Source organism: Python bivittatus, unplaced genomic scaffold, assembly GCF_059951505.1.
Source record: "Python bivittatus isolate LINGU-HERP-01145 unplaced genomic scaffold, Pbiv_v1 ctg000190_np1212, whole genome shotgun sequence".
NCBI lineage: Eukaryota > Metazoa > Chordata > Lepidosauria > Squamata > Pythonidae > Python > Python bivittatus.
This window is the reverse complement of record NW_028277042.1, coordinates 8,506,523-8,533,212: the sequence shown is the minus strand read 5'-3', so window position 1 is coordinate 8,533,212 and position 26,690 is coordinate 8,506,523. Positions and strand designations below refer to the sequence as shown.

The 26,690-nt window shown below is 36.4% G+C and overlaps 1 protein-coding gene across 3 annotated transcripts in view; it reads left to right on the top strand.

The window, feature by feature from the left end:
* CDH8 (cadherin 8) overlaps nt 1-26,690 on the top strand; it is a 205,398-nt gene that overhangs the window by 132,981 nt on the left and 45,727 nt on the right. For all 3 annotated transcript variants that reach the window (XM_088136003.1, XM_088136004.1, XM_088136002.1), the window contains 3 exons: nt 4,495-4,682; nt 9,279-9,532; nt 16,599-16,735. In XM_088136003.1, coding sequence (XP_087992129.1) covers nt 4,495-4,682; nt 9,279-9,532; nt 16,599-16,735 — 579 coding nt within the window. The remainder of the gene's footprint in view (nt 1-4,494; nt 4,683-9,278; nt 9,533-16,598; nt 16,736-26,690) is intronic.

The following is a 26,690-nucleotide window of genomic DNA, read 5'->3' as shown; positions in this document are numbered from 1 at the left end:
ATTATTATTATTATTATTATTATTTCATTTAATTTTGAGGTCCTGTGGATATTAACTGACCCCTGCAATAAGGGATTTAAAAGTCAATGCAGCATTTTGAATTGGCCCTGGAAGTAAGCGGGTGCAGAACCAGATGTAATTTAATGTAGTTAATATTATTTTGCACTTATGTAATAACCCACCTTTTGGGGAACTTCATACAACCTAAAGCCCTAGGTATGAATGACTGTGTGCAAAACTCAGCATTCTGGGATTGGCTTCCAGCTTGTGCAGATCTGGCTATGAACTGGGACTGCTGATCCAGTTTTCTGAAAGTAAATCTACTTGAACAGGTGTAGCAGATGTTCCATTCCTAAAACCGTGAATTTTGCACATCCCTAGTGAGAGAAAAAAGGATATTTCACATATAAAAGTGTACTGGTGTATTTCCTGTGGCCTGTGCATCAAATAAAGAGGAACATTTCTCATATACTTGTCACTGAGATGGTGAAAACATGGTCGATACCATGTGCTAAATTATTTTTTGGGGAGTCATGATCAGTACAGGTGGATGTTATTAGAAAAGCATTGCCAGACAAGTAAGATTGAAGAAACATGGTTCTTGAGGGATTATCTACTATCTTACAGGATTTATCTGACAGACGGAATTCTGCAAGACTGCTTCCTGAAATAACCTCAGAGAAGATAATTTTGGACTCCTTCTATTCAGATTATATTCACAATTGTACATTAGATCATGTCCATCATCATGATTAGGATTATAAACTGTGTCCAGTACTGGCATCTTAAATGGAATCTCTGATCCAACTAATGATGTCCTTAAATTATGGATTTTTTTTTTTTAAAGATGAAAAATGAGTATGGGCTATGGCATATATTTTTCAATATATTAAGGAAAATGCCTGATTAAACCATAGAAGCCTTCTGAAAAATGGCCTGTGACAATCTTTTATTGTAATTCCATTTCTTCCTTATATGTTATGAATTATTTTAGTGGTTGCCAGTGAGATCCCTATCTATATTTCAACCTCGGAAACACTAACAAAGAATATAGTACATAATAAAATGCTGTTCTGTTTTTGTAGCCCATCATGCATTATTTTAGGCAATAAGCATAAGACATAATGGGTACAGAATCTGAATGTAGGGAACAAAGAAATCAATTGTATCTTAAGGCTGCAAATGAACCATTTGCATGGTTTTATTTTCATTTATTTATTTATTTTTACATGAAGGCTCTTGTATCACCACAAATGGCAAACTATTTTCAAAGAGATGTATGAAACAGAGTATATTATTTTTGTTTTTGCTCATACTGGCAGAAGGAAAAGTTACATGCAGCTATTTTCTCATTTCCTTCCTAGAGATGGAGGAGATATTGTTTTGAATCACAGTTTAATGTCTACTAACCTCTTTGCACTTTCCAAACCAAAGCTTGCAACATTATTTTGATACACTTCTGAATTTTATAAAGCTTTAGGCCAGTAATGATAAAATAGGCCAAGAAATAAAAATAAATATTCATTACATTTGTCACCTTTATAAGATTGTCTGAGTGGCAAATTTACAACAACGAGAAAAGAAATTAACGGACATCCAGAAGAAATAAAATCAGCACCATCTGAAATACACAGCATTCCCACTGGGACCCCATATCCCTGTCTAAGCCAAGGGCTCTGGGGAAGACCCAGGTTTTAAAGGCCCATTTGAAGTTTAATTGCAATGACTTTTGGCTATAGCAAATAAAGTTTGTATTGTATTAAGTGTGTCTGTGTGGTACAGCCTTTTCCAAGCTAGGTAAGCAGATATGTTGTCATTTCCCAGAATTCTCAGCAGAGGTCATGGGGACAAATTAATTCTGGAAGTTTAGCTTCACATACCTGCAGGGTGCTGTATTTGGGAGAAGATTAGTATATGTGAAAGAGTGATGTGGCATTCCCTATAGCTGATGTTGGCAAATCTGTCAGGCCAAAGAGCATATTTGGAATGTTGAGAGCATGTCATGGATATTTTCAGCTTGGCCATGTCCAACATGACTGTCATGGTAGATGTGACCAATCATAAAACATTCATGTACCAAAAGGGAAACTGAGGAAGTGGCTGACACACTTTTTATACTCTAAGGATGTGCCGTACTACCCAGATTACATTTTATTAAATTTCATCTTACCTTACCTTACTTGACCTTATTTTTCTGGGCATCTGGGCATACCTCCAACAAACCACTGAGCTATCACCATCCTCCATTTTTTTAATGCCTATCAAATAACTGTATACGTCCAGCTTTGACTGAAGGCTGATCCACACTTCCTGTTTCCCCAGTAAGAGGGTGGGTCACCAACCATTTCAGGAGAGCACGAATGGATGACCCCCAGCCCACGAGAAAGGCAACTTTCACTCATGTTTTCTGGGTCCAAAGTAGTGTTTTTTACTCTCTCCAAGTCTACAGATCCCTGATGTAATTATATTCTAGTACTTAATAGAGTCTATTTTCTTTACAGATAAGTAGCAAGCTCATTAGTCTTAGCCCAGAAATGAAGTTGCTATCTCCTAAGGTTAGGCATTCTAGTGCCCTCCAGATGTTTTGTCTTTCAGTCCTCATCAACCCCAGTCAATGGTAAAGGATCAAAAACACCTGGAAGGCACCAGGTTGTCTACCACTGTTCTTCTTGCGAGAATTCAAAATCTTTCAGTAAATCTCCTTTGGCTGGTTAGATTCAATCAACAGAATGAAATAATTGATTAGTAAAGAGGCTTTTTTAGCAGAAAAAAGCCTCGTTTTTTCCATTTCACAAACAATGGACTTTTTAATATTTTAAACAAAATGTGTGCCCCCAAAACAGGGCTTCTTAAGTATATATACTTTATAACCGTTCTGAGACATGCTATTAGTGATAATCTGTGCAAATAGTTATGGCAATTATGTTATGACACCAGCAAATTCTGCCTGTGAAAGGAACCAAAAAATGAGAAGATGAGGTCCTGGTGTTTCTATTTAAGACTGTCTGACTCATCTGGTATGCATGAATTGTATCTGATTGGTTTCAGAGATAGGTAGTCCCTGAAACGGATAATTTCACCTCTTACCCAGAGCTGAAACAAGTGAATTACTAAGAAGCATGCATAATTAGGCCATCTGTAGACATGTTCAGGAGGCAGAGATTACCCATGCTTTGCCAGCTTCCAGATCATTACTAAAAGTCAGAGATGTCATTAGAATGAACAATTTCATTCTTTCCCTAAGTAATGAGAAACTGAGAGGTAATGTAAAATACTCTGTTGGAAACCAGTTTAAGCAGGTAAGAAATATTTGCCTATGATTTGAATTAGGAATGGGCAAAACTATTAGAATGTTCCACCAGCCCTAGTTTAATCAAAAGTGTCTTAGAGGAAATTTCTGCAATTCTCATTTTAATGTTCTTTGAAAGTTTAGGGTTCTTAATCTCCCTTTTTTTATGTTTGAATTGTCTATTATTAGACTTTAAAACAATTATGGATATTTTACCCTGATATGATAAACTGTGTGGAATGTTATTTCATGAATGTCACAAACTACTATTAGTGATTACATTTCTGAAAGTTGGTAAAAATGAGGGGTTTCTTTAGATGGCTAATGGTGATTGAGATAATGCCTATTGATGACATGGTTTTCTTTATTATTACTGATTTTTATTACTTAGGTATTTTATTTAGCATGGATGTTTTGTTGTATTGTTGTTGTGAACTGCTTGGTTCAGCGTGGTAGATACAAAATGAATGAATGAATGAATGAATGAATGAATGAATGAATGAATGAATATAAATAAACAAATAAATAAATAAATAAATAAATAAATAAATAAGAAAGCAAGGGATACATTTTAATTAAAATAGTCAGTTGCACAGAGCAAATCCCAGTTAATACAATAGTTCATTGTTCTATTTTATATTTCTACTCCTCCTTTGAAATTTTGCCAAATGTCTCCAAATAAATACAACTTTCCAGATCTTGTTCATCTAGTTGGCAATACTTACTCTCTCTACTCAGCTCCATAATTAAACATTAATAAATTTGCAGCAATTAGTACATCAACATGTAAGTTCCCCACTGTTTTTTGCTGTGATACCATTGAGGGGCAAAAGGTTGAGGATTAATGAGATTCTTAGCAAGGTTGAAGTTTAACAGTTTCATCTCCTTCTGTGGTCCTGTGGGAAAATCCCTTCTCTGGAACTTTAGAATGAGAGTCATTTGCAGAGTTCGGCACCAAGACCATAAGAGATCTGCTAACAAAATGGATCATTCTTAGACCTAGGTATTTGTCATCCTGCAGACTGTACTATATATGATGCAACATATAGCCAAATAAAGCTGTAAGAATATGACTATATTCCAAACTGCCACATTTAGGATATGGAGAACAGGAAGAAAAGATGGAATGAAATAAGGTTTGATGTTATTCAGGTTGCTGCTAAGTGGTTGCTGTTTTCATCTCTCTTACTCTCACTTTCTTTCAGGTTTGTATCATTTCTCAATATTGGAAGACATTGCTATTGGCGAACCAGTAGGAAGGGTTAAAGCAAATGACCTGGATATTGGCGAGAATGCGAAGTCATCCTATGACATTATTGAAGGAGATGGCATGGATATCTTTGAGATCACCTCTGACTCTCAGACTCAGGAAGGCATTATTAGATTAAGAAAGGTAAATGGCATGGAAACTGGAGGAAGTCTGAGTTTGTGGATCTTGGCAACACACAAAACAGCCCTTAAAGCAGAGGTGCACAACTTGGGTTGGGACCAGGACAGAGAAGATGTGGACCAGCTAAGAAATATATTAGATTTCAAAAGTGAAGCCTTCCTCAAGTGAAGCGCAGCTCCTGGGTACTACACATGACACATTCATGTAGTTTTATTGGCAGCAATATGGAAATGGTCTCTCATTATTGTCTTCTGGAATGTATTTTTGACTTTTCAACTTAATTTACAATTCTGGGATGTCTTGGTGATCTCCCATCCAACTTTTAAACAGGTCCAATCCTGCCGCTTAGTCTTTTTGAGATCAGCCATGGTCAGCTAGATGCTGGCACTTCTTGTGACAAATTTGATTTGATTTTGTTTAAATTTTGGTTGAGATAGAAACTGATGATTTCCTTCAGTGCAATTAACATAATGGTGCACTGGGTGCTCTTTTCTCTCACGAAAACTTCAGTTGGGCAAAATCTTTTGGAGAAGCCACAGGAAATGTATGCAAGGCTTTGGGGAGCCAAATGTGGCCCTGGAAAGTGAAAGTCTCCTTTTGCTGTCAAAGTAGAGAAGGCTTCTGACTGGGTGGAAGTAGATATTGTCATTTCTAAATTTAGTCATTTATGATTTATATTCTCTCTCATATTAAGAAATAAATGTTTGAATATTATAATCGCAATCAGAGGATAGAATTAGGTCATACTGGTCGGCATGAGGAAACATTCTTATTTATCCTCACATGGAGGCCAATCCTTCATGTGCAGATTGGCTTCCATGGATTTATTTGTCAGAAGAGAGAGAGAGAAAGAAAGAGTGTGAAATTGTTGGACTTTCGTTCAATGAACATCTGCCAGCACTATTTTGGGATGTCCCATTCTTTTTCTTCTGTTTTCCTCCCATTCTGCGGTCATTTTCAAATATTGTCTCTGACCTTCTCTATGTTCCAGCAAAGGTTCTTGAATTCCAAATCTGAATAACAATCCAGACTGTTAGACTTCTTGTCTACTGCTCCTTCATATTTTGTAAGAAATCAGTTTGGGACTATTCAGACAGTCTCACTGGATTTGCTCAAACCTCCCTTTAATTTTGTATCTTGTCCATACCTTGGCCAATCAGATGCCTACAAGCAGGAGATAAGGACAACTGTCTTTTCTCTACCATTGCCTACTCCTGTTCTTGTTCTCATCAGTTGCTACTTGGAGGCATATTGTCTCTAATTATCTTGGAGTTGCACACAGCAGGCAATAACCACAGGTATCCCATACCCTGTATACATGGATTTTACTAATCCCTTTTAAAGCTATCCAGTGGTTGTAAATTCCATTATGTTGTATCCTATGTCCTTCTCTTTTTCTCAATGTCCATCCAACCAGTCTCATTGCAGGACCCTAGTCCTGATATCCAAAAAGTAAGGGTGCAGGGAACCATTGTATCTACTTTCACTATACTAGGTGCAATTCTACAATGATTTGTCATGTTCCTTTAAAAAAAAAAAAAAAACCAAGCCAACCTTGAGCAACAATATACCCTTTCTTAATAGAGAATGTGTCCCATCCTTAGTGTGTTTGGTTGGCATTTTCTGCATCTGGTTCCCCAAAAGAAACTAGTGAAAAGTGTTTTAATAGATGGAAAATCATCATCGTCATCATCATCATCATCATCATCATCATCATCATCATCACTGTGATTTGCACCTCTTTATATGCAGAGGAAGAAGAGGTTACCAAATAGCACTGCCTTTCATTCCCACTGCTGAATTTTCATTTCTTGTAATTTTGAAGTGGGAAACACATGGAAGCCATAAGATAAACCTAAGAGAGTTTTAACATTATTAAAAAAAAAAAAAAACCCTCAATGGAAGTAATAGCCTCCCCATTTGTATAATGTGACTTAGCCCACTTGCACCACCATCCTGCCCAACTAAAAATTAAATGTTTTCCCCAGCCACTAAATGTTGTCTTCCTCTGCTTTATATCAGAGACTTCTATCTTGCTTCTTATAAAGATTCAGGAAAGGAGTTGATCCTGGAGCAATTAGATCCCAAATTTCCACTAGTTTGAACACTTATTAGTAGATACTGGTTGCAATCAGACACAGTTTCCAGCTAGTACATGAACTAATGGATGTATATCTGTTATTGTTTTTAATTTCAGGTGTATTATTATTATTATTATTATTATTATTATTATTATTATTATTGTTTCCATCATGCATTTAGAGCACTAGGCTGACAGATTCCTTGGACTGGTATGATTTATTGCTGCTGAATTTGCAGTGGTTCAAATAATACCATTAAGTGATTGGCAAATTGTGTATATGCTGATTTCCAGCAACCTATTCATCGGTACAAAAGCGTAGTAATTTCTGAGTTGGCAGAGAAGCGGGTGCTTGTCATGTTTACTAAAAATTGCAAAGTTACATTAGAACTAGATTCAAAAACTCTGCTGATTTAAAAAAAAAGATATGAAAATATGAATATATACTTAAGCTTTCAGAGACTTCCTGAAAGAGTTCTGGAATTTTTATTTGTGCTCTTTATATTTGCATTGCAGATTTAAGCTTCTCTGTTTCTTTTCTCTTTTTCTTTGTTCCGATCTATGGGACATTGTGATGCAAATTTATATATCTTTCTGAAGCTTGACAAATTTGCACATTTGAAATGTTAATCATTGTGAGGCATCAAAGGGTTGGATTGTGAATCCGTACATGTCAATGTTCTTGAAGTTGCAGCAGATACTAATCTTGGGTGATCATAAAATTGATGATTTAGGATGCCTCTTTAAAAAAAAAAAAGTCTTGTAACTCCTATTATTATTATTTCTTATCTGCCATGTTTCAAATATTTATGAGCAAAACCAATCAGAAGTGCTTCTCTCCAAGGCCTATAGAAATGATTGGCAAATTGTGAATATGAATATCCAATCATCCTTGCTCTATAGAGATGCTGTGAATCAGAGACTTTTTTTTTGCGCTCCTGATACAAAGATCATTTTGCACACAGCATGTACAATTGACTTAATTGTGTATCAGCTGTTATATCCAGCCATTGTATATTCTCTCCCTCTCTCTCTCTCTCTCTCTCTCTCTCCCTCCCTCCTGAACCCCATAATACTATCTCCCGGAACCTTACATGTAATAATAATAATAATAATAATAATAATAATAATAATAATAATAATAATATTCAGATCTGCACTGTAGTATTTCAGTAGCAAATGTGAATAGAGAGCCTATGGGTCATTTAACTTACTGTCAACAATGTAAGTACAACAATTATTCAGATCTTCAGGGCACTTATGCACTTAACAACTCTACTCTTGAAGGTAAGTCTCCAAAGCTTGTGATTTTAATGTGCAAGAAGGCCCAAACAATCATGAAAACAAAGGATCACGTTGCCTAAATCTCTAAAGCTGTGCCCCATCAGTCTCTCGATAATTAAAACTGTATTTGCCTTCTTAACTGTTTGAGCTTCAATGTAATAGCAGCAGAATTTCCTTGCAAGCTGCGCTCTCAATGACCAGCTATAAAGTCTCATTAAACCAAAAGTATTGGGTCTCTTTAAGCCAATAGTAAAAGAACATTGGATATGTTTAAAAGTGGGCTTTAAATGCAGTTCTGAACCTCTCTTATGCCATTAAGATAAACTTCTGAGCCTATTTTCTTTTTTGCCCAGAGTTTTTTGTTTTTTTTTTACTCTTAGGGATTATGGGCAGAGGTCTTTTCCATTGCATGTTTCTTGACTCTTAACTGGAGATATTGTGAACTGAATCTAGGTCCTTCTGAATGCAGCTGACCTCTCAGACATGATTGCTTCCATTTTTGATTAATACTAATGATGCATTAATGCATTAAATCACAAACAAAGCCAGATGTAATGTTGCACACCTTGAAAACATTTCCATATGCTCAGTGCTGCTTTGTTTAAGTGTACCAGAAGGTTAAGCTTCTAGACAGTTACTGTAAACATCTCTCTACCATTATGATTCACAAATATAAATTTAAGTTAATGGATACTACAATGTTCCTCTCCCCATATGATTAGAACTAAATTGTTCTGAATCCTGATACTCTTAATGAAAGAACAATACCTTCAGTCTGTTCTTTTCACACATTTCTGCAAACAGTAGAATACTTATGCCACATGAAACTTGTTCATTTTTCCCTCTTTGCTCTTTAACTACAGTGAACAGAATGACAATTAGCTGAGTGATTTACATGCAATCTAGGCTATTAGCAGGAAAAATTATTCCATAGCAAAAAAAAAAGAACAGTGACAAAATTTCAAGTGAGAAACTTTTATATGGTTTTTTTTTTTTTTAAGATTTTAAATGGAGAGAGCAAATCTCCAATTTGGTGGGGTTTCACTGAAGCTTACCAAATAAATGAGACTACAGTAAACAGCCATGAAATGTGCAGTCCTGATGAAAGACAATGAAAAGGGATTGCATTCAAAGTCAAAAAATGGAGGTGAAACAGATGCACTGGCAATTACATTTGCTTGTTCTTGCTGCTGTGGTCATTTGGAAAAAGCTTTTGTGTTTGTTATTCTTAACAGCCCTTGGACTTTGAGACCAAAAGTTCATATACATTGAAGGTAGAAGCAACTAATGTATATATCGATCCACGTTTCATCAGCGTGGGACCCTTCAAGGATACAGCAACAGTAAAAATTGTAGTGGAAGATGCTGATGAACCTCCAGTCTTTTCATCACCAACATATCTACTGGAAGTGCATGAAAATGCTGCTATTAACTCCGTGATTGGTCAGGTGACTGCCCACGATCCAGATGGATCTTCAAGCTCTATAAGGTACTGCTGCCTTATAACAATACCTCCTGCCTGAACAAAGGGCTTCATAATGTGCATGATATCTGAAAGATCATCTCTAACCTCCCATTGTGTTTGACTTCTTTTTTTTCCCTTTGGAGAACTGAAGAATTAAATTTAGTCAGATCATTTCTCCATCTAGTAAAGTCAACACTGAATGTCTGCAGTTTTCTAGGTTTTCAGCTAAGAGTTTTTTTCCCAGTCTGACCTAGAAATGTTGGTTCTTCAGCTAGGAAACCTGTGCATACTATGCCACTGAGCTAAGCTTTAGTTTTATAGTAGCTTTAGCATTACAGTATTTTTTTGAGTGACCTTATCACACCCCTGCTTGTTTGGACCTTCTGTCTTTCCAGGTCGAGAGAAAGATTGTTTTACCTTTCTTGGCATTGTTTTTTTAAGTGATTCTAAGACGGATTTTTAACAAAAATGCAACTGTGTAACATTTACATTTTTCTCTGGATTTCATTCTGGATTTAAGATCATACTGATAAGGATGATTCTGTGTCATTTGATGGATAACCACTGTATAGTCTCTGAGCATGATCATTCTGAATGCCATGGAGGAAAGAAGAAGGGAGGGAGAAAAAAGAGGGGGAAAAGCCTGAAAAACAAACAATATGTTTGGGGGAAAACAACATTTTCTTCCCATCCTTCCCATCAGGTTCCCTTAAATTGAGCCAAGTGAACAAATGAAGGCAGCTGATAGCCAATGAACAAATAATATTCTTGTGAAACCTGTTTCTCACTGTGTCCCCCCTGTTGTGTCAGACTTTTTGTTTTATGGGGGATGGTGGTAGTGGTGAGAGTAGGAGAATATATTAAAGCCCAACATTTTACAAGCTTCAAATGATACGTCTGCAAGGATTGGTTCTGGAATGAAATGAAAGTTGATTAATATACTTAAAAAAAAATTAATTGGAAAGAATCCCAGCTTCTTTTGTACTACTGAGTATGCTGTAGACACTTAAGAAGAAACAAAAATTTTTTTAAAAAAAACTGCCATAAAGGATGTCTAATAGAGTCAGGTTGTTCCATTCCTTATTCTGTGGCCTCCCAGGGCACCCATTGCCACTACTTTTATCTTCCCGCCCCACCCCACAAATCAGTGGGCACATTTACACATAAAATATAGATCTGTTGCCTCATCATCTTTATTTCCAAACAACACCACTGATGTCACTATGATTTGTTTGTTTGTTTTGGTATGAGAGAGGTTGTGTGCTTGTTTTTATTACAAATAATTTAAATGACATCTGGTGGATATTTTATTGTACTGTTCCTATGGTCATACTGTGAACTGCCAAGAATTTTTTGATTGTGGCAAATGCAAGTCTAACAAAAATAAATACATCCAGTGCCATGTTTTGATATAAAATTGATTCTGGAAGCTGGTGGTTTGCTTTGCAGCATGCTAGCTTAAATTTCAAATATAATTGAAGCAATGTTTATATACTTTTTAAAAAATGGTTTAGTGCCCAGGATGCCATGTTGGAGACCCACCTTCTCCACTCTTCTTTCTTTGTCTTCCTCCTTACCTGAAATCTATATATCATGGTTGTTAAGTGCATCTATTCCAAGAACATTTTCTGGGTTAAGAAAATATAAGTCACAGAGCAAATGTGCTGGTCTTCAAGGTGCCATTAAAAAAAAAAAAGCTAGATAAACATTCAAGCTGATCAGAAAGGGGAAAGTTCTTAAATCCATCACCTTCAGGCACTTCCTCTTTTTTAATTGCTTTGGAAATGTTTCTTTGCCTCATGAGTACAGGCCCTACACCAAATTCTTTGAAGCTGCCATCTGTGCAATAGGATTATACAGGTCTGGTTGTTAATCAGATAAGAAATTTCAAGTTATTAAGTCACAAGAGGAAAAATTTCAGGCAGAAATTCCTGACTAGTTATTGAAAATATATATCTTACTATGCCAATCTCTCTCATTAAGCCTTGTGAGCATTTTGGGCACCACACAATCCATCATTACCTTATTGTATGATGGTATTTCACATGTTTTAATTAAATATGCAGAACTAGTGTGTGGGGGTCCCATTTCTCATCTGGATTCTGACTGATATGCATCCTGATTCAGCCTTTCTAATGCCTACAGTGCTTTTGCCCTGCATTTTTTTTTTTAGTTTTAGTTTTTTGTTTGTTTGCTGGTCTGTGGTTTCTGTGCAAGCCAATGCTTTAAGTTATTCATTTCAGTGAATAGATTCCTTAAAGCAGTGAAGTTCCCCCCCTCCACCAGGTTCAGGAAGTCAGAATGCTTTAGAGATAAGCAGAGAGAGATTGTGCTTGTGCAAGATCCAAAATACATGTTCCAAATAGTTTTTTGAAGCACACACAGCCCTACTATAGACTCCTAAGTTACTAAACACAGCATAGTCTTGTTTCAAAATATGGCATTGCCCATATTTCAAAACAAATGATAAGGCTAAACATTAGAGGGGCTTTCAGGGAAGCAAAAAGCTGGTTTGACAAGAGTAACAAAATGTATCAGGACGGTGCTGTTTTCAGATTTCTGGGGGGGAAACCCTTCTTAGCATGCCAAGGTTTCTTTTGGGGGCGGGGGAGGTAATTTAAATGCTATGTAGCCTTTGTTAAGATTGTTAAATCATCATCAATGACTCTTGATGGTTTTCAAAGTGCTGTCAAGGGATATGATGAGATGTGGGTAGCATAACTGGATGAGTGATCTAAAGAACTATGATCAGGAGAATGAATGGAAAGGGGAAATAGATTGTATAAAAATCAATAGCCATATGCAGATTTCCTTATGAAGAGATTTTACATACAACATCCCAAAAATATATAGTTATTAATGTAAATTTACCTATTGTAAGACATCTCTGTCCTTCACCCCATTTTAGTAGACAACTCTAGAAATGTGTTCTTTTTTTTCTAATAGAACTTGCTGAAACAAATCAGAAATGTTGTGAAAGATGGTTGAAAGACAGATGCTTCCTGTTCAGTTGATTTACTGAGAACTTCTTTTTGTTGTTCTTTGAATTTTATAAGTTGAACTGTACCTAGATACTATTCAATCTGTTCCAAATTTAGTATCTGCTTACTCTATAACTTAGAATAATATTTAACAAATTGATTTCTTACCTTCTCCATTGTTAAAACACATCTGTTGCCATCCCAAATAGAAGAAATGATGATGATGATGATGATGATGATGATGATAATAATTCTCTCTTGTTCCTTTTGCAGTTGATAAACCAGATTATTGCAATTTTCAAAATATTTTTGATTAGCAAACTTCATCTTCACATAAGTGTCATTTACTTCCATTAAGTCCAGTTGTTTACATAGTTTTCAGCTTTTAGTCTAAATGCAAAAGTGGATTCTGCTTTTGTCTTAATTCTAGTTGCTTCCATTCATTCATCAATATGTCTATTTTCATGTGGCTTTCTTTCAGTTTGACAGTTCTCTCTAAATGTTTTACTCAAATCCTACACTGAAAATAAAGAACTCTCAGGAGCTAGTTGGCTACTGCGCTGACATTAAAGATAACAAAGTATTCTAGTCATTTCCAGCTTCCTTTTATGAAGTGGGCTATGGAAGTGTAGTGCTTGAGGTTCATTGTCCAAAATGTATAGTCCTAGGGAAAGATACAGCTGGTATGTGTTCATCCTTTTGCATTCTCTGAAGCATCTTTTGGTGAAAATATCCAGAATGATGCCCAGCCCTGTTGCTATTTCTAAAAAGAACCTGGGTAACCAAACAGTGGACATGTTGGAATTTCAAAGTCTGTCTGTCTGTCTGTCTGTCTGTCTGTCTGTCTGTCTGTCTGTCTGTCTATCTATCTATCTATCTATCTATCTATCTATCTATCTATCTATCTATCTATCTATCTATCTATCTATCCCATTTAAAAAGTGCAATTTATAACCGAGAACTGTGGTGAATTGCAGTGAAGTGTGAACATTTGGAGAAGGGTGAAATCTAAGGAAAAACCAAGTTCAAATCTGCATGTTAGAGCAAGGGGTCCATATCAGTTAGTTTACATATTTGGAAAGATCAGATCCTTCATATTTTTAATATTATATCTTCCCAAACATCTTTGTGGAATTCAAATGAGGTTATTCTCCACTCTTCCAAACTTGTGTTGGTTTTCTCTCAAAACTTTGGTAACTATTGGTTCTTGGATCTAGTCTTTCTCCCTTCAGTATTCTTCTTCTTTAAGAAAGGAACACTTGTATATGCATATGTACACAGCACACACACATAGAGTCCTGAAGGGTATTTCATCTTCAGCAAAAGTAAATCATTTTCTTAATACACAGCAGGGTCTAAAATTCTAGATAAAATATTTTATGCCTTCCCAAGCTATGGCTGTTTATCTCAGTCACCTAGTAGCATGCCCTCTCTGGTTGGCATGGCTGAGATACGGTGATTTACAGTATCAATATTGTGATTCATGTCTCAGCAGGAGAAAGCTGAAAGGCTGGGAAGGTTCAGGTTTTGTTGTAAAAGCCTTAATTTACATCAATACAAAACAGCATTTGGGTGGAAATGAGGAAAAAGGCAGGGAGGTAAAGTTACACTCCAATCCATATTTCTGAACCATTGGCTGAAGAAATCTATGTTCTCGCTACCCATTTCTTCCAAATTCTGTTTCCAAATCTAGCCACCACTACCCAATTAACTGTGGCATTACTAAAACCATTTCAAATTACTAATCATTTATTTATTCTTTCCATCCCACTCCCTCCATTTGATAGAAACATGCCTTCATATGTTGCTTAGATGTTCAATTACTGCATCTACATTGACAGTTTTCAGGTTTATTCTTTTGTCCCTGCTCTGGATGATACAGCATAGGCATCTCTTTTCAATGTCTTAGCAGAATTTCTGACTGGATGTGCCTCCACTGTCTTAAACAGAACATGAAACCATGAAGACAGGCATTATGGTATCCCGTCTTGGTTATCTCATCTCCCTCGCTCCCCTTTTGTTTCTCCCTTTGCTTCAAGGTTGCCAGCTTCAGGTCTCCTGATGATAGGCTGTCTTTAAAGTATTCCATTAAAAAAAACAAAACCAAAAGTGTTAAAACCTGTGATTTCCATTTAATGAATATTCAAAGGATCCATCAGTTCCTCACTACTGAGATGGGTAAGCAGTTGGTTCATGCCCTGGTTGTGTCTCTCTTGAATTATTGTGGAAGGCCGTTGGCTGGATTACCCAAGACTCATGCCAACATTTGATCTGTGTCCAGAATACTGCTATTTGTATATGCTGGACCTTCCTTCTTTCACGTCTACCTCTTCTTATTGCCTGTTGTAACACTGCTGGGGTTGACATTGTACTTTGTGTAAGGGCCCACCCAGCAATTTAAAAAAAGCTTATGGTGGTTTATAAGCCCATGAGTTTAATCCAACTACCAGACCAGAGTTGATAGGTTCTCCTTGTGTACTAGAAGAGCCAGGTTGTGATTGCAACCCTTTTCATGCCTGTCTCCCTGTTTTTCTTTAATCAACTCCCACTCAAATAACGTTTACAGTCAGATCTCCTAAAGGTTTAAAAGCACTAAAACACTATTTTTTTCTTGAGACTTTGTGAAACCACTCAAATAAATAAATAAATAAATACTTATTAATTTGTATGTTCAGATGTTGTTTTTATTATATGTCATGGGCCTTATGGTCTAGAAGCTCCATATTTTATTCCATAATTTTACAATATTACAGGATGTTACAGGATGAATTGTGGGTTTTATTCTGGACTGCATTTAGTTCTAGGGGCAGGGTAAATTTACTGCTGCTGTTTTTGCTACTCCTCCACCTCTAAGTTCTGGATGCCAAAATGTATTTCTGTTAGATAACCAAGTTATGATGCAATGCATTTTCTTGAAAGATCCAAATCAGTTCAGAACAGAGTTTGAAGAGAAAAAGTTGTTTAAAGATCCCAGATGTACTCCCCAACCTGAACATGGTATGAGATAGCTAACATACTAATTAATCTCTCCGAGGCAAGGGAGAATACTGAATAGATGCAAACCAATTGATATGATGTTTTGAGATATAATACCTTAGAACAATAGTCAATATACTTCTTTATTTAAATTCTCTGGTGGGATTTAGTGAAACCCTAAAAGCTGTGGTTGCTATGCCATATCGTTTTTCCTCCAGTCTCTCTACCTCTTTCTTTCTCTTTCATTCTCTGCATGACCCGTCAGAAATTGGAAGGTTTAATTTCTCAGTTTGGTTTCTTTTACAAGGAATGCATTAATAAAACAACTATATGAAAATGGTCTGACATAAAAGCTTTCCTGAAGAATTTGCAGGGAGTTCTAAATCACCATTTTGTTTAACGCACTGTTGGAGCAATTTACTACTGCGATTTCTTGTTTAGTCAAGTTGGCTTTCCGTGTTTAGGCTGCATAATGTACCTGCACATTCTCATTTGCTCTGCTATCAGTTCAAAGTTGTTTTGTTAGACACCAATGAGATCAATTTGTAAAATGGTCATTTTTCAGTTTTTAGAAGTATTTTACCCATGAAAAGTTTTTTTTTTTAAACCAGCTGTTGTCTTCAGAATTGGTATACAACATAAACAGATGACACATTTATCTAATTAATGTAAAGTCATTTTTCTTGGAATGAGAGTGCTGGCTGCATCTTCTTTAAAACACACAGACATGTACAAAACAACCTTCCCTCTTAATGTATTGACAGAATTATCAGCAGTTGCGATGAAATACAACAGGAGCTGTCCAATAAAAGTGATGGATCATCTAATTAACTCTTGATTCGCAGTAGTTTTTAAAAGACGCTACCTACTGATCTTAGTGACGGCTTCTAACCTTCATGCTGAGAGCGTACAGCTAATTACTCCTTGGACTATAATTCTGCTTCCTGATTCTCAGTCCATCTTTATTTATTTATTTATTTGGCCTTATGAATTATGCCATTATTGAGTTCAGTGAATCCACTGAAGCTAGAAAGCTGCTATTCAACCAAACATGGATTTCTCCGATTATGCTAACAATGCATTCAGGTCAGGCAAAAGTATTTAAGTGAATTTCAGTGATGTTCATTTTCTAGGTTTTCCATCGATCGAAATACTGACCTTGAGAGACAATTCAACATTAATACCCAAGATGGAAGGATAACGTTGGCCACACCTCTGGACAGAGAAACTAGCACATGGCATAACATAACCATTGTAGCAATGGAAGAAAGTAAGTGATTGTCTTATTTTGTCTTTAACTACTCAGCTGTGTTTTCCTATTTTCTTGTAAAGGTTCAATGAGCTAAAGCCACCAGGAATTGTAATTTATCAGTTAGTCTTCTGAAAAGTTGGGGGGGAGGGAGAGAGAAGAATAATGGTTTATGGTGAGTAATCTACATGTATTCCTGTTTATTATTGTTGTTTTTAATCAGATATGCCACCAGAGTAAAATTATGCCATCCAGGAATGGAATAGTATGGGAAATGCTCCAAGTAATGCTTTTAATAAATAGCTCTGCAACAACATGTGAGAGCTGACATTTTTATGACATGTAGATGTCTCTCTCTTTTCCCCTTTGAAATAATACCTAGGTGCTTGGACCTGCCTCATTTTTCTTTCAAACCATGGGATATAAACATTATACAAAATTTAACAGCCTCCTGAAAACGCATTGCCAGAAATCCTGTTTCTTAGTTATTTTGTTTACTTCCCTAAAACAACATTGACTATCTGCTTCACTGCCTTCCCCCTTAAGGTTTTGCCAAGGAAATAGATGAATTTACAAATCAGAAATGAGTGTTGGCAATGGAGTACAGACAGTAGTGATTCCACCAGGTTTATGAATTCCTGCTCTAGAAATAGAAATGTCTTTGGCTCCTGAAGGCTGGCTTCAAATATTAGCAAAGCAGAGCCTCTAGATTAGTTCACAATGCGCATCTCTAGAGAATAGAATTTATGCCCAACAGTCCACCTTCAAAACATTATTCTTTCTATACTTTTACTGACTTAAACTTATTTAGGGATTACATCACTGGTCATAGTCAGAGAATAGATGATTCCCACTGATAGATTGATAAAGAGAGATCAGACTTAGTCCCTGGTGTTTCATGAATGTGAAACAGAAACAGGCAGCAAATGCACCCTCACTTGCCCTGATTATGTTACCTAGTTGGATGATGAAACGTCTGCAACCAAACAACCAAGCACAGAGAACACCAAAAACTCCACTGAAAACTTTTAAAATATATTTATTGCGTTTTAAAGATGTTATGTTCAGATACAAAATGAATTCAAAGACAATGAAGGGCAATGAGCCTACTAAAACAATATCAAGCCAAAAATAATACAAGTCAGGCTGGTGATGTAAGAGATAGATACAGTGGTACCTCGGGTTACGAATGCCTCTGTTCACAAACTTTTCGGGTTACGACCAGCTCCGGCCGCAAAAATTTACCTCGGTTTGTGAACTCCGCCTCGGGTTATGAACTGAATCTGCGGCCATTTTCCCTGCTGCCACGCGGTCGCGGCTTCCTGTGGGCGAGATTGCGGTAGCAAGGAGACGTTCGGTGAGGCCTGTGGTGTGTTTTGTGGCGTTTTGGAAGGTTTTTGGTGTGCTTGTCAGCATGGCTCCAAAGAAAATGCAGAGCAGGCTTGGCAAGAATAATTTGCTTCGGGTTGCAACCAATTCGAGTTGTGACCAGTCACGGAACGGATTAAGTTCGTAACCCGAGGTACCACTAAGGAACAGAAGTCTGATATATACCTCCAGTGTACCCTACAAGACTCAGTAGATATTAGTACTTCTGGCAACATGCACAAAGGAGTCCTAATGGCAGCTGAATGGACTTGAGGTTAATTTCACAGTTCTGAGGCATTAAATAATGTAAGGCAGATTTTTGTTTTGCTATGTTTTCTTTTTTTCATGGCAGAAAGAGGTCTTGAAACTGGTCCCCTGGTTTGCCTATAGTGTTAGCCTAGGAGCAAGGATACCCAAATTTAAATACACTTTAAGCCATGAAAGATCCATTTTTTATTGGTTCTGATTTGTTTGTAACTTCATGAGGTTGCAGTTAGGGGATGTACAGTATGGGCTGGCAGAATTATGAATATGCAAGTCCAGAAAATGCCTTTTTTTTACTCAAAATATGCCAAATGGTGAATTCCTGGTGCCATTCTCAGACTGCTGGAAGCAGCTGTTCTGGGAGAGGAAGCAGTCTGTGGTGGTTAACAAGCCAATTGTAAGGCCACCTCATATCCAGAACACCAGAAAACATTTCCTGTTCTGTGGGACATTTTCAATAGACTACGTAGGGGAGAGTTGTGTTAGTCTGTGATGGAAGAAAATCAGGAGTCTGGTGAATGCCTTTCCTAACACATTTTATTAGAAAGCATAAGCTTGTGTGGGCTGCAGCTTCTTCCTCAGAAGAAGTGGCACAGAAGTGTCACTAGAAGGCACTAGAAGTGTCTAGCCACAGAGTGGCTAGACTGATGTAGGATTTAAATTGGGGTGACGAGAGGAAAGGTAGGGGAGGAAGGAAGATAGGTTGGTTATGCAGATGCAAGTTACATGTGAGATAGATTACAGGTACCTTATTAATTAACATTTGCAATGTATTAAAAATCCATTGTGTTCGTTGAGACCTTCTGAGATTGCCTGAAACCTTTTGATGTTAACAATTTCTCGCTTGATGTTGCTGTTAAAGACCCACTTTTCTAAAGCGTCCTGAGATGTTGAAGAGGTCTCATGTTATGCTGTCCTTGTTCTGATGTCAAACTTGTGTCCATTAATTCTTTTGTGCAAAGTTTGTCCTGTTTGTCCTGTGTAGAATCCAGAGGGCCATTGCTGGCAGATGATCAAGGAAGAGCATGTGAAGGTGTCTCTAATCTTGTGTGTGTACTTTACGGGGCCTGGGATAGTGCTGTTGGTGTAGATGTGGGACCAAAGTAGATATCTGGGTTTGTTGCAGGATCTGGTTCCCATATTGGTATTATTGCTCTGTTGTTTCTTACTGCTTGTGAGAATCTGATTCGGGTTGGGTGGTTATCTGTATACAAGTATGGGACTGCTACTCAGTGCCTGAGAAAGTGTGGTGCCATCATCCAGTATGGGCTGTAGTTTATTAATAATGCATTTGAGTGACTTGAGTTGTGAGCTGTAGGAGTTCTGTTTCTGTGGTCTGTCTTTTGATGTCCTCCCTGGGAACTGATCTGGTTCTATTGTCTATCGATCTCATTGGATGGGTAGTTCAGTCTCCTCTGAAATTCATGGTTTAATTCCATCAGTTGAGCATCTCTGTCAAGGAAGCAGAACAGGCAGAGCTGTACTGTAGAGCCTGGATGTAGATAATAGATTTTGATAGATTTGGTGGTGTGTTCTGGCTGAAAGCTGGAATCATGTAGGTATGCATGGCAATTTGTAGGTTTCCTGGGCAATGTGGTACTTATGTGTCCATTGGGTAGTTTTGCAGTGACATTCTGTAGATAGTCTAAGCTGTGGTTGATGGTGAGGTGGAAGTTGTTAAAGTTATAAATCTCTCATAAAATTCCTTCATGACTTCAACAACTTCCATTTACAAGAAGGGGAAAAGGAATCTACCTGCCAATTATCGCCCCTTCAGTCTACTAAATATCGTAAGCAAATTATACGCTAAAAGTTTAAATACAAAATTACTGGACTTGATGGAATCCTAACCAATTTTGGGAGAGGAACAAGCTAGTTTTAAACTAATACTTCTTCCCTTGATCACACATTTGTTTTACAATGGCTAGTAGAGAAGTATACAGCTACACTCAACTCAGCACTATATGCAGCTTTCATTGACTTTAAATCTATGTTCAATACAATATCCAGAGTTAAACTGTGGGACAAACTTAATAAACCCTTAACACATAGATAGCTATTACTATTGATATATAAGTTGCTAGAAAACCCCTGTGTAAAAAATCAATTTATTTCACGAGGCCATCTTACAAAAGCAATTCCTGCAGTAAGAGGACTCAGACAGGGCTATATTCTCCCCTCAACATTATTAAATCCTTATATAAATTCCCTGGTGGCCTACCACAACACTCCAGGTTTCCCACACACACACACCAAAATTAGCACAGAGACATATCTGAATGCTAGTTTATGCACATGACACAGACCTCCTGTCCCAGTTTCCATTTGGTTTAAAAGATGCACTAAGATTATTTGCCACTCATTGCATAGATGAATTAACAATTTATGAAAAGATAAAAATGCTGGCATTTACTAAGCACTCCAGTACCCACAAATGGCAACCAAATGGACATAAAATTGAACAAATTAAAATTTTCAGATACCTTGGAATTGTCTTCCAGGTCCCAGGTGGGAGAAACACGCATGAGGATTATGTAGTTCAGAATGCTCCAAAATCAGTTTCAGGAGTTGAAATTTTTTACAGAGGAAGAGGTGGCTTATTTATTCTGACCATCCTAAAGCTATTTACAGCTAAAGCATGTGCCCACTCTTGTGTGGTACACAGCTTGGCCCTGATGGCAATTATTCAGAATTACAAATTGTGCAATCCAAATTCTTAAGAAATATCCTCCAGGTACCACGCTACATCTCTGATGTTGCTCTCTGATGCAAAACAGGGATCAATTAAAATTGAGGAGACGATCTTGCCAATCTTCTTTATGTACTGGCTGAAGTTAATTCTTTTCCCCATAGAATGTACCTTTCTGATACTAGCAGATAATTTTAATGCTAGGTGGAAGAATATATTCTAGACAAATTGCATGTATAGCTTTTTGCAGGAAGCTCTCTTCTCCTATGAACAAGCCAAGATAATTCTGACACCATGCATTCTGGGCAGGGAACAACAAGACCAGTCTTTCCTGCCCAGGAACATTTTCCTGAGCAGTCAATCTTGCATTTGAGGCTGGTGAGATACTTAAATTATATCATGGTATTCAAGTTGAGAAGAGATTTAACACTGGCTTGATTTAATGTTCTGCCTTCAGCTATTCTGGAAGGCAGATACAAAAAAATTCCATATGTTGCCTGATTATGTCTGTATAATCAGACACCATAGAATCTACTGCCCATATTTTATTGAATTGCTCTTTTTATAGAGATATTCAAATCCATTTTATTGCCCCTTATCTGGTAAACTATCCAAGTCATTCTGATCTCTTCTATACACAAACTCTTCTTTTAGATCAAATGGACTGTACCTCCTCGGGTGCTGCCAAATTCTGTTGTGCTGCCAGCAGAATAAGATCCAGGTTGACTAACCCCAACATTAATTAATATAATATAACTATAGCTTACCCTTGAATACCTTTGAATTAGTATATACATAAATAGGGAGGTTTTATTGTTTCCCTACTTCTGTCTTAGACTCTTAATTTTATATCACTATTGTTAAGTATTTAGGATAAATCACTACTAGGTTACTAGTAGTAAAAATGTTCTGTTTTGCCCTTTTAGCTTTTGTTTCATATTTAGGCTTCCTCTTCTACTTTTAAATAGTTAATTTATTGTTTTGTTCTAGACTGGTCTTTGACTGAAATAAACTTGGAACTGAATAGAACAGTTTCCACCCCACCATCAACTTCAGCCTAGATCTGTGAACAGAACAGGATAAAAAAATGATTTCTTCTAGTAAATAAAAACAAATGACATAATTTCAGAGCTACAAATATATAGATGTAGATATATAGATATATTTAAATAAAGAATCAGGGTATATATGAGAAGAATTATTTCATAAATAGCATAATTATTTCATAAATCCATTGGGTAAGATTATAGGATCTGTGATTCTGTTCCCACAGCAATCCACTTTGAATTCCTATAAAATTAGCTGGAACTGAAACAAAATGAAGCCTTTTCAAAATATTGCAACAACCAACTACATTCATTTAAATTAATCCCAAAAATATGTTGATTTACCTAGTCTTGTTTCCAAAGCACACTGACATATGGGAGTCCACTGTTTCTATAATGATTATTACTGAATGTTAGAGAATCTATAAAGACATGTTTGAATCCTTGCCTTTTCATTCCTAGATTTTGGAAGGGGATGATCCAACATCAAGTCCTACTTCCATTGTCCATAGATGGCAGTTTTTGGAAATCCTGCCATTGGACCCCCATAACTTAGTGCCTTTAAAAATAATAGTCAAGACTGTATTATTTCCCAAATGAAAGTTCAACAATTGAGAGTTTAATTTCTCATCCCTTTCTGTTTTCATGTATGGCCCTCAGGGTTTGACAAAGAAGGAAGGAGATATTTTAGATTAGAATAAACTGTCAAGCAGGAAGCTAAAGGAGAAAGGGTGTCAGGCCTTTGAGGTGGTCCAGACAAGAAGCAGAAACCATGAGTACTAACACTACCTTTATTGTAAGGTTACAGTAACAGAATCTTGCGAGTCTGAAAGCACTTCCACCCTCCTTTATTTTTACTTTCCAGAAAACTAGGGAGAGTCCCTTCTGAGATGCTTCTCATACCCCTTTTCCTTCTGTGGGCTGAGATACCTTTTGCATGATGGTTGTCTAGTCTGTGGCTCTTCCTCCTGTCTCCCAAGGTCATTCCCACAGACCATTACATTGGGGCAGTTTGTTTGAATCCCCACGTTCCACTTACAGGAGTTTATAATGAATTGCAGAGCATCCTGGCAAGTCAAATTCACAATTGGATATAACCCTCTAGTTTTGGATTTGCCTGGGACACAATTTAAATTTTATCAGTTCTATAATATGCAACAATTGCCATTTATTTATCTACAGTCTGATGATGATAATGATGATTCCCAGATATTCATATATATATCACATTTATATAGCTGCCCATCTCACACAAAGCAACTCTGGGTGGCTACTATTCAAATAATTAATGTATGAATGAATTAATGTATGAAAAAAAATGAAACTACCTTAGACAATATATCTTATTAATATGTCAGAACAGAGGTTGGCAATCAGTCAGCTGCAAGGTGTTTGTGCATTTCTAAAACTTTGATCCAAGAAATTATTTTTTTTAAAAAATGGCTTCAAACATTTAACATATTGGTGTTCTTGTATGAGATCTCATGAATTGTTGGCATTTTCATATGAAACCTTATTAGATTTTGTCATTTTTGACATGAGGTGTGAGATTGTTGACATCTGTCATGATTTCCTTTTTAATATCTGGGGATGGGGAAGAGGGTCCCTGAAAAATTGCGAATTAGTGTCACAGGGATTTTAAATATATACATATATATACACATACACACACACACACACACACACACACATTTGCTATGTATAGTTTCCTTCTGGGCACATATGATCTGTTTTCCTATTTTATTTTTTCTGCTTTTCAAATTACAAGCCTTCTAGTGTTGTGTGGAATCTCTATTGACAATTAAAGAATCTTCACTAGAATGAATAAGGGTAATAAGCAAGAAAGCAGGAATTGAGAATTGAAATTTTCCTTCTTTCAGAATTGTCCATTGAATCAATATAGAGAATCAGTGTCTCTTATGATCTTAAAAGAAGATTAATTCATAGATATGGATGGATGGATGGATGGATGGATGGATGGATGGATGGATGGATGGATGGATGGAGATAGCGATCTGTAGGACTCAGACTCCTTAGTGGATATTTTTTAAAAGTTGGTTCTTGACTTTCTTTTGTTTGAGAACTAAAAAATCTAAAGGTATGTTCATGTATTCATTTTGATTGTGTCCCTTGGTAGCCTCTTATTGGGTGAATATTATTACTATGGTGAACCAGGTTCTTGGAAGAGAGTTAAGAATCAAAGTTATCAATATGTTGCTAAATTCTGTTTCAAAATTTTGGAATGTTCCTATTTATCAAGAACTTTGGATTTACCATGCTGAGATTTTTGCCAAAAAGTGGTCCTGGAAAGGCACACATATATCAGGTATGAAAGGTTAACTAGATGAAATGTATCAGCTCTCAAACTTTGAACTGGCTTTTTACTGATGTCAAGAAACATTGAACAATGTGGCCAAGGTTTAATTTATTTAAAATTGAGTCATAGCATCTTTTATATAGATGTAATTATTGTTGTATTGTTGAATTTGGTATAGGATTTATGGGGTGGGGGGTATAGTTTCCTCTATCTTTTTTTCAGTGTGTTTTGTTTCGATTCACATTCTCCCTTTTGCACAAAGAAATTTATCTGATTTTTGGCAAAGGAGATGGTAGTCTTCTAGAAATTGAGAATGCAATCCAGAGGGAGAAGAACATTTAGAAAAGCTTCTGGCAAATGAGGTTGTAGAAGGATCTTGCAGAACAGGCAGAACATGAAAGTTTATTTTCAGTTGGAAAAATGGTGACCTTTGCAGAACAAAAGAAAAATGAACTGTGTAGACCTTTTAGACATTAGGGAAATACCAGTTTGAACAGATGCCATCAGCTTCCTGGTTCTTTCAGCATGGAACAAAACATCTGTACATTTTGTTAGAGTGAGCTGTGAATGGACCACAGTTCTGTACTCCCAATTTTTACCAAAGAAACTACAGTGCTTATTGGTGTAATGCTCCTTTAAAATGTAATTCCATTTATTTATTTATTCATGCATTTAAATTATTAGAACAATAAACTACAAATGTAACCAGGCAGTTTTCTGTTATCTTAGTAATTGTGGAGTTTGATTTGGTTGTGTGTGTGTGTGTGTGTGTGTTTCATGTTTACTTATTATAAACATGTAAAACAAAACAACAGTGGTGCTAATAATTAAAGCCAACAGTTCAAAACAACAATCACTGGGATACGTAAAGCAAAAGAACATTAGCAACAGCACCGATTATTAACAAAGAAACACAAAACATTAGATAAAAATCCTGTTTCAATAAAATAAAATAAACATCCTGCATTTTTAAAGGCTTTAGTAAATTAAAAAAAAATCAGTTTCACTTTTGGACTGAACCCTTGGAGTCATTATATTATTTTTATCATTTCAATCATGGACTGGACTCCTAACAAATTTTACTGTCACCTCACCACTATAAGGACTTAGACACTGTGCCATGAACTTGTTAAAGTATGGTGTGCTGCTTGCTTTCTTCTGAGCATCAAAGTGCAGGCTCTAAATTTACATTCATCCTGTATTATGACTTACAAAACCCAAAACAGGTCCAAAAAGGTTTCAGATCCACTGATTTTTAATGAACTTGATTGCACTTCTCTCTCTGTATTGAACTGCAGTCTATGTATTTTCTGTGGAGAATCCTAATAGAATACCCCAAACGTAGCAGTTACTTGTAGTGTGAATTTCTCCTCTTTTTCCTCAGGCTTGACAAATCAGACATTAGTGGGTTTTATGATTCTGCTTTAAGTGTGCAATTAATATTGCTATTGATGGCTCTTTTAAGGTTATAAGAAAATCAAGTGTGGTGGGTTTTTAAATTTATTTTTAACTTCCATAACATCCGCTTCACTAAAGCTTGGTATCTGTAATATATGGAGAACAATTTGATTTCTTAAGACTTAAGATTGGATTATTCAAGCTTACATAGTACTAAATTTCTGCAATTGTCCCCATGTCACAATTAAAATGGTTCCTTCCCTGCATATAGTACATAGATGTCATTTCAATCTTATTAGAGCAGGGCAAAAATCTTGGCACAAGCTATTTCTACAGCTGCTTGGAAAAGCATCCATTGTTTTCCAACTTGGCATTAATACTATTGTAGTGTCCTCACCCTCAGTCATGATTAATTAATTGATGCAAACAACATTGGATACAAATGGGGATTTAATATTGTTCAGAATCACATGAATAGATTATAACAGTGGCAACAATATAACTACGACAAGGCAGGCAGGCCGAATTAAAACTATGATAATTACACTCACAGAATGTAAGTTTGACCTGGACCATTCATATATCTAAGTTAAAAGCTACTTAAATTGTAGGGCTTGGATACATCTTAAAGGTATTCATTACTTTCCTGGTACACATAGACAAATTACTCTGATAAAATGATGTAGTTTCCTTTGAATTGTGCTCTGCTCATAGTGCCTTCATGAATACATCCATGTAGTTTTCCTAGCAAAAATGCAGAAGTATTGTTCCAAGGTTTTTTGTTTTTTTTTAGATCCCCCATCCAGCTTGCAACTTCATATTCCTTAGTAAAAATTAGGCCTAACTCTGCACAGAGAAGGTCAGTCAGGCGTTGTCACAGACTTAGTCAATCAG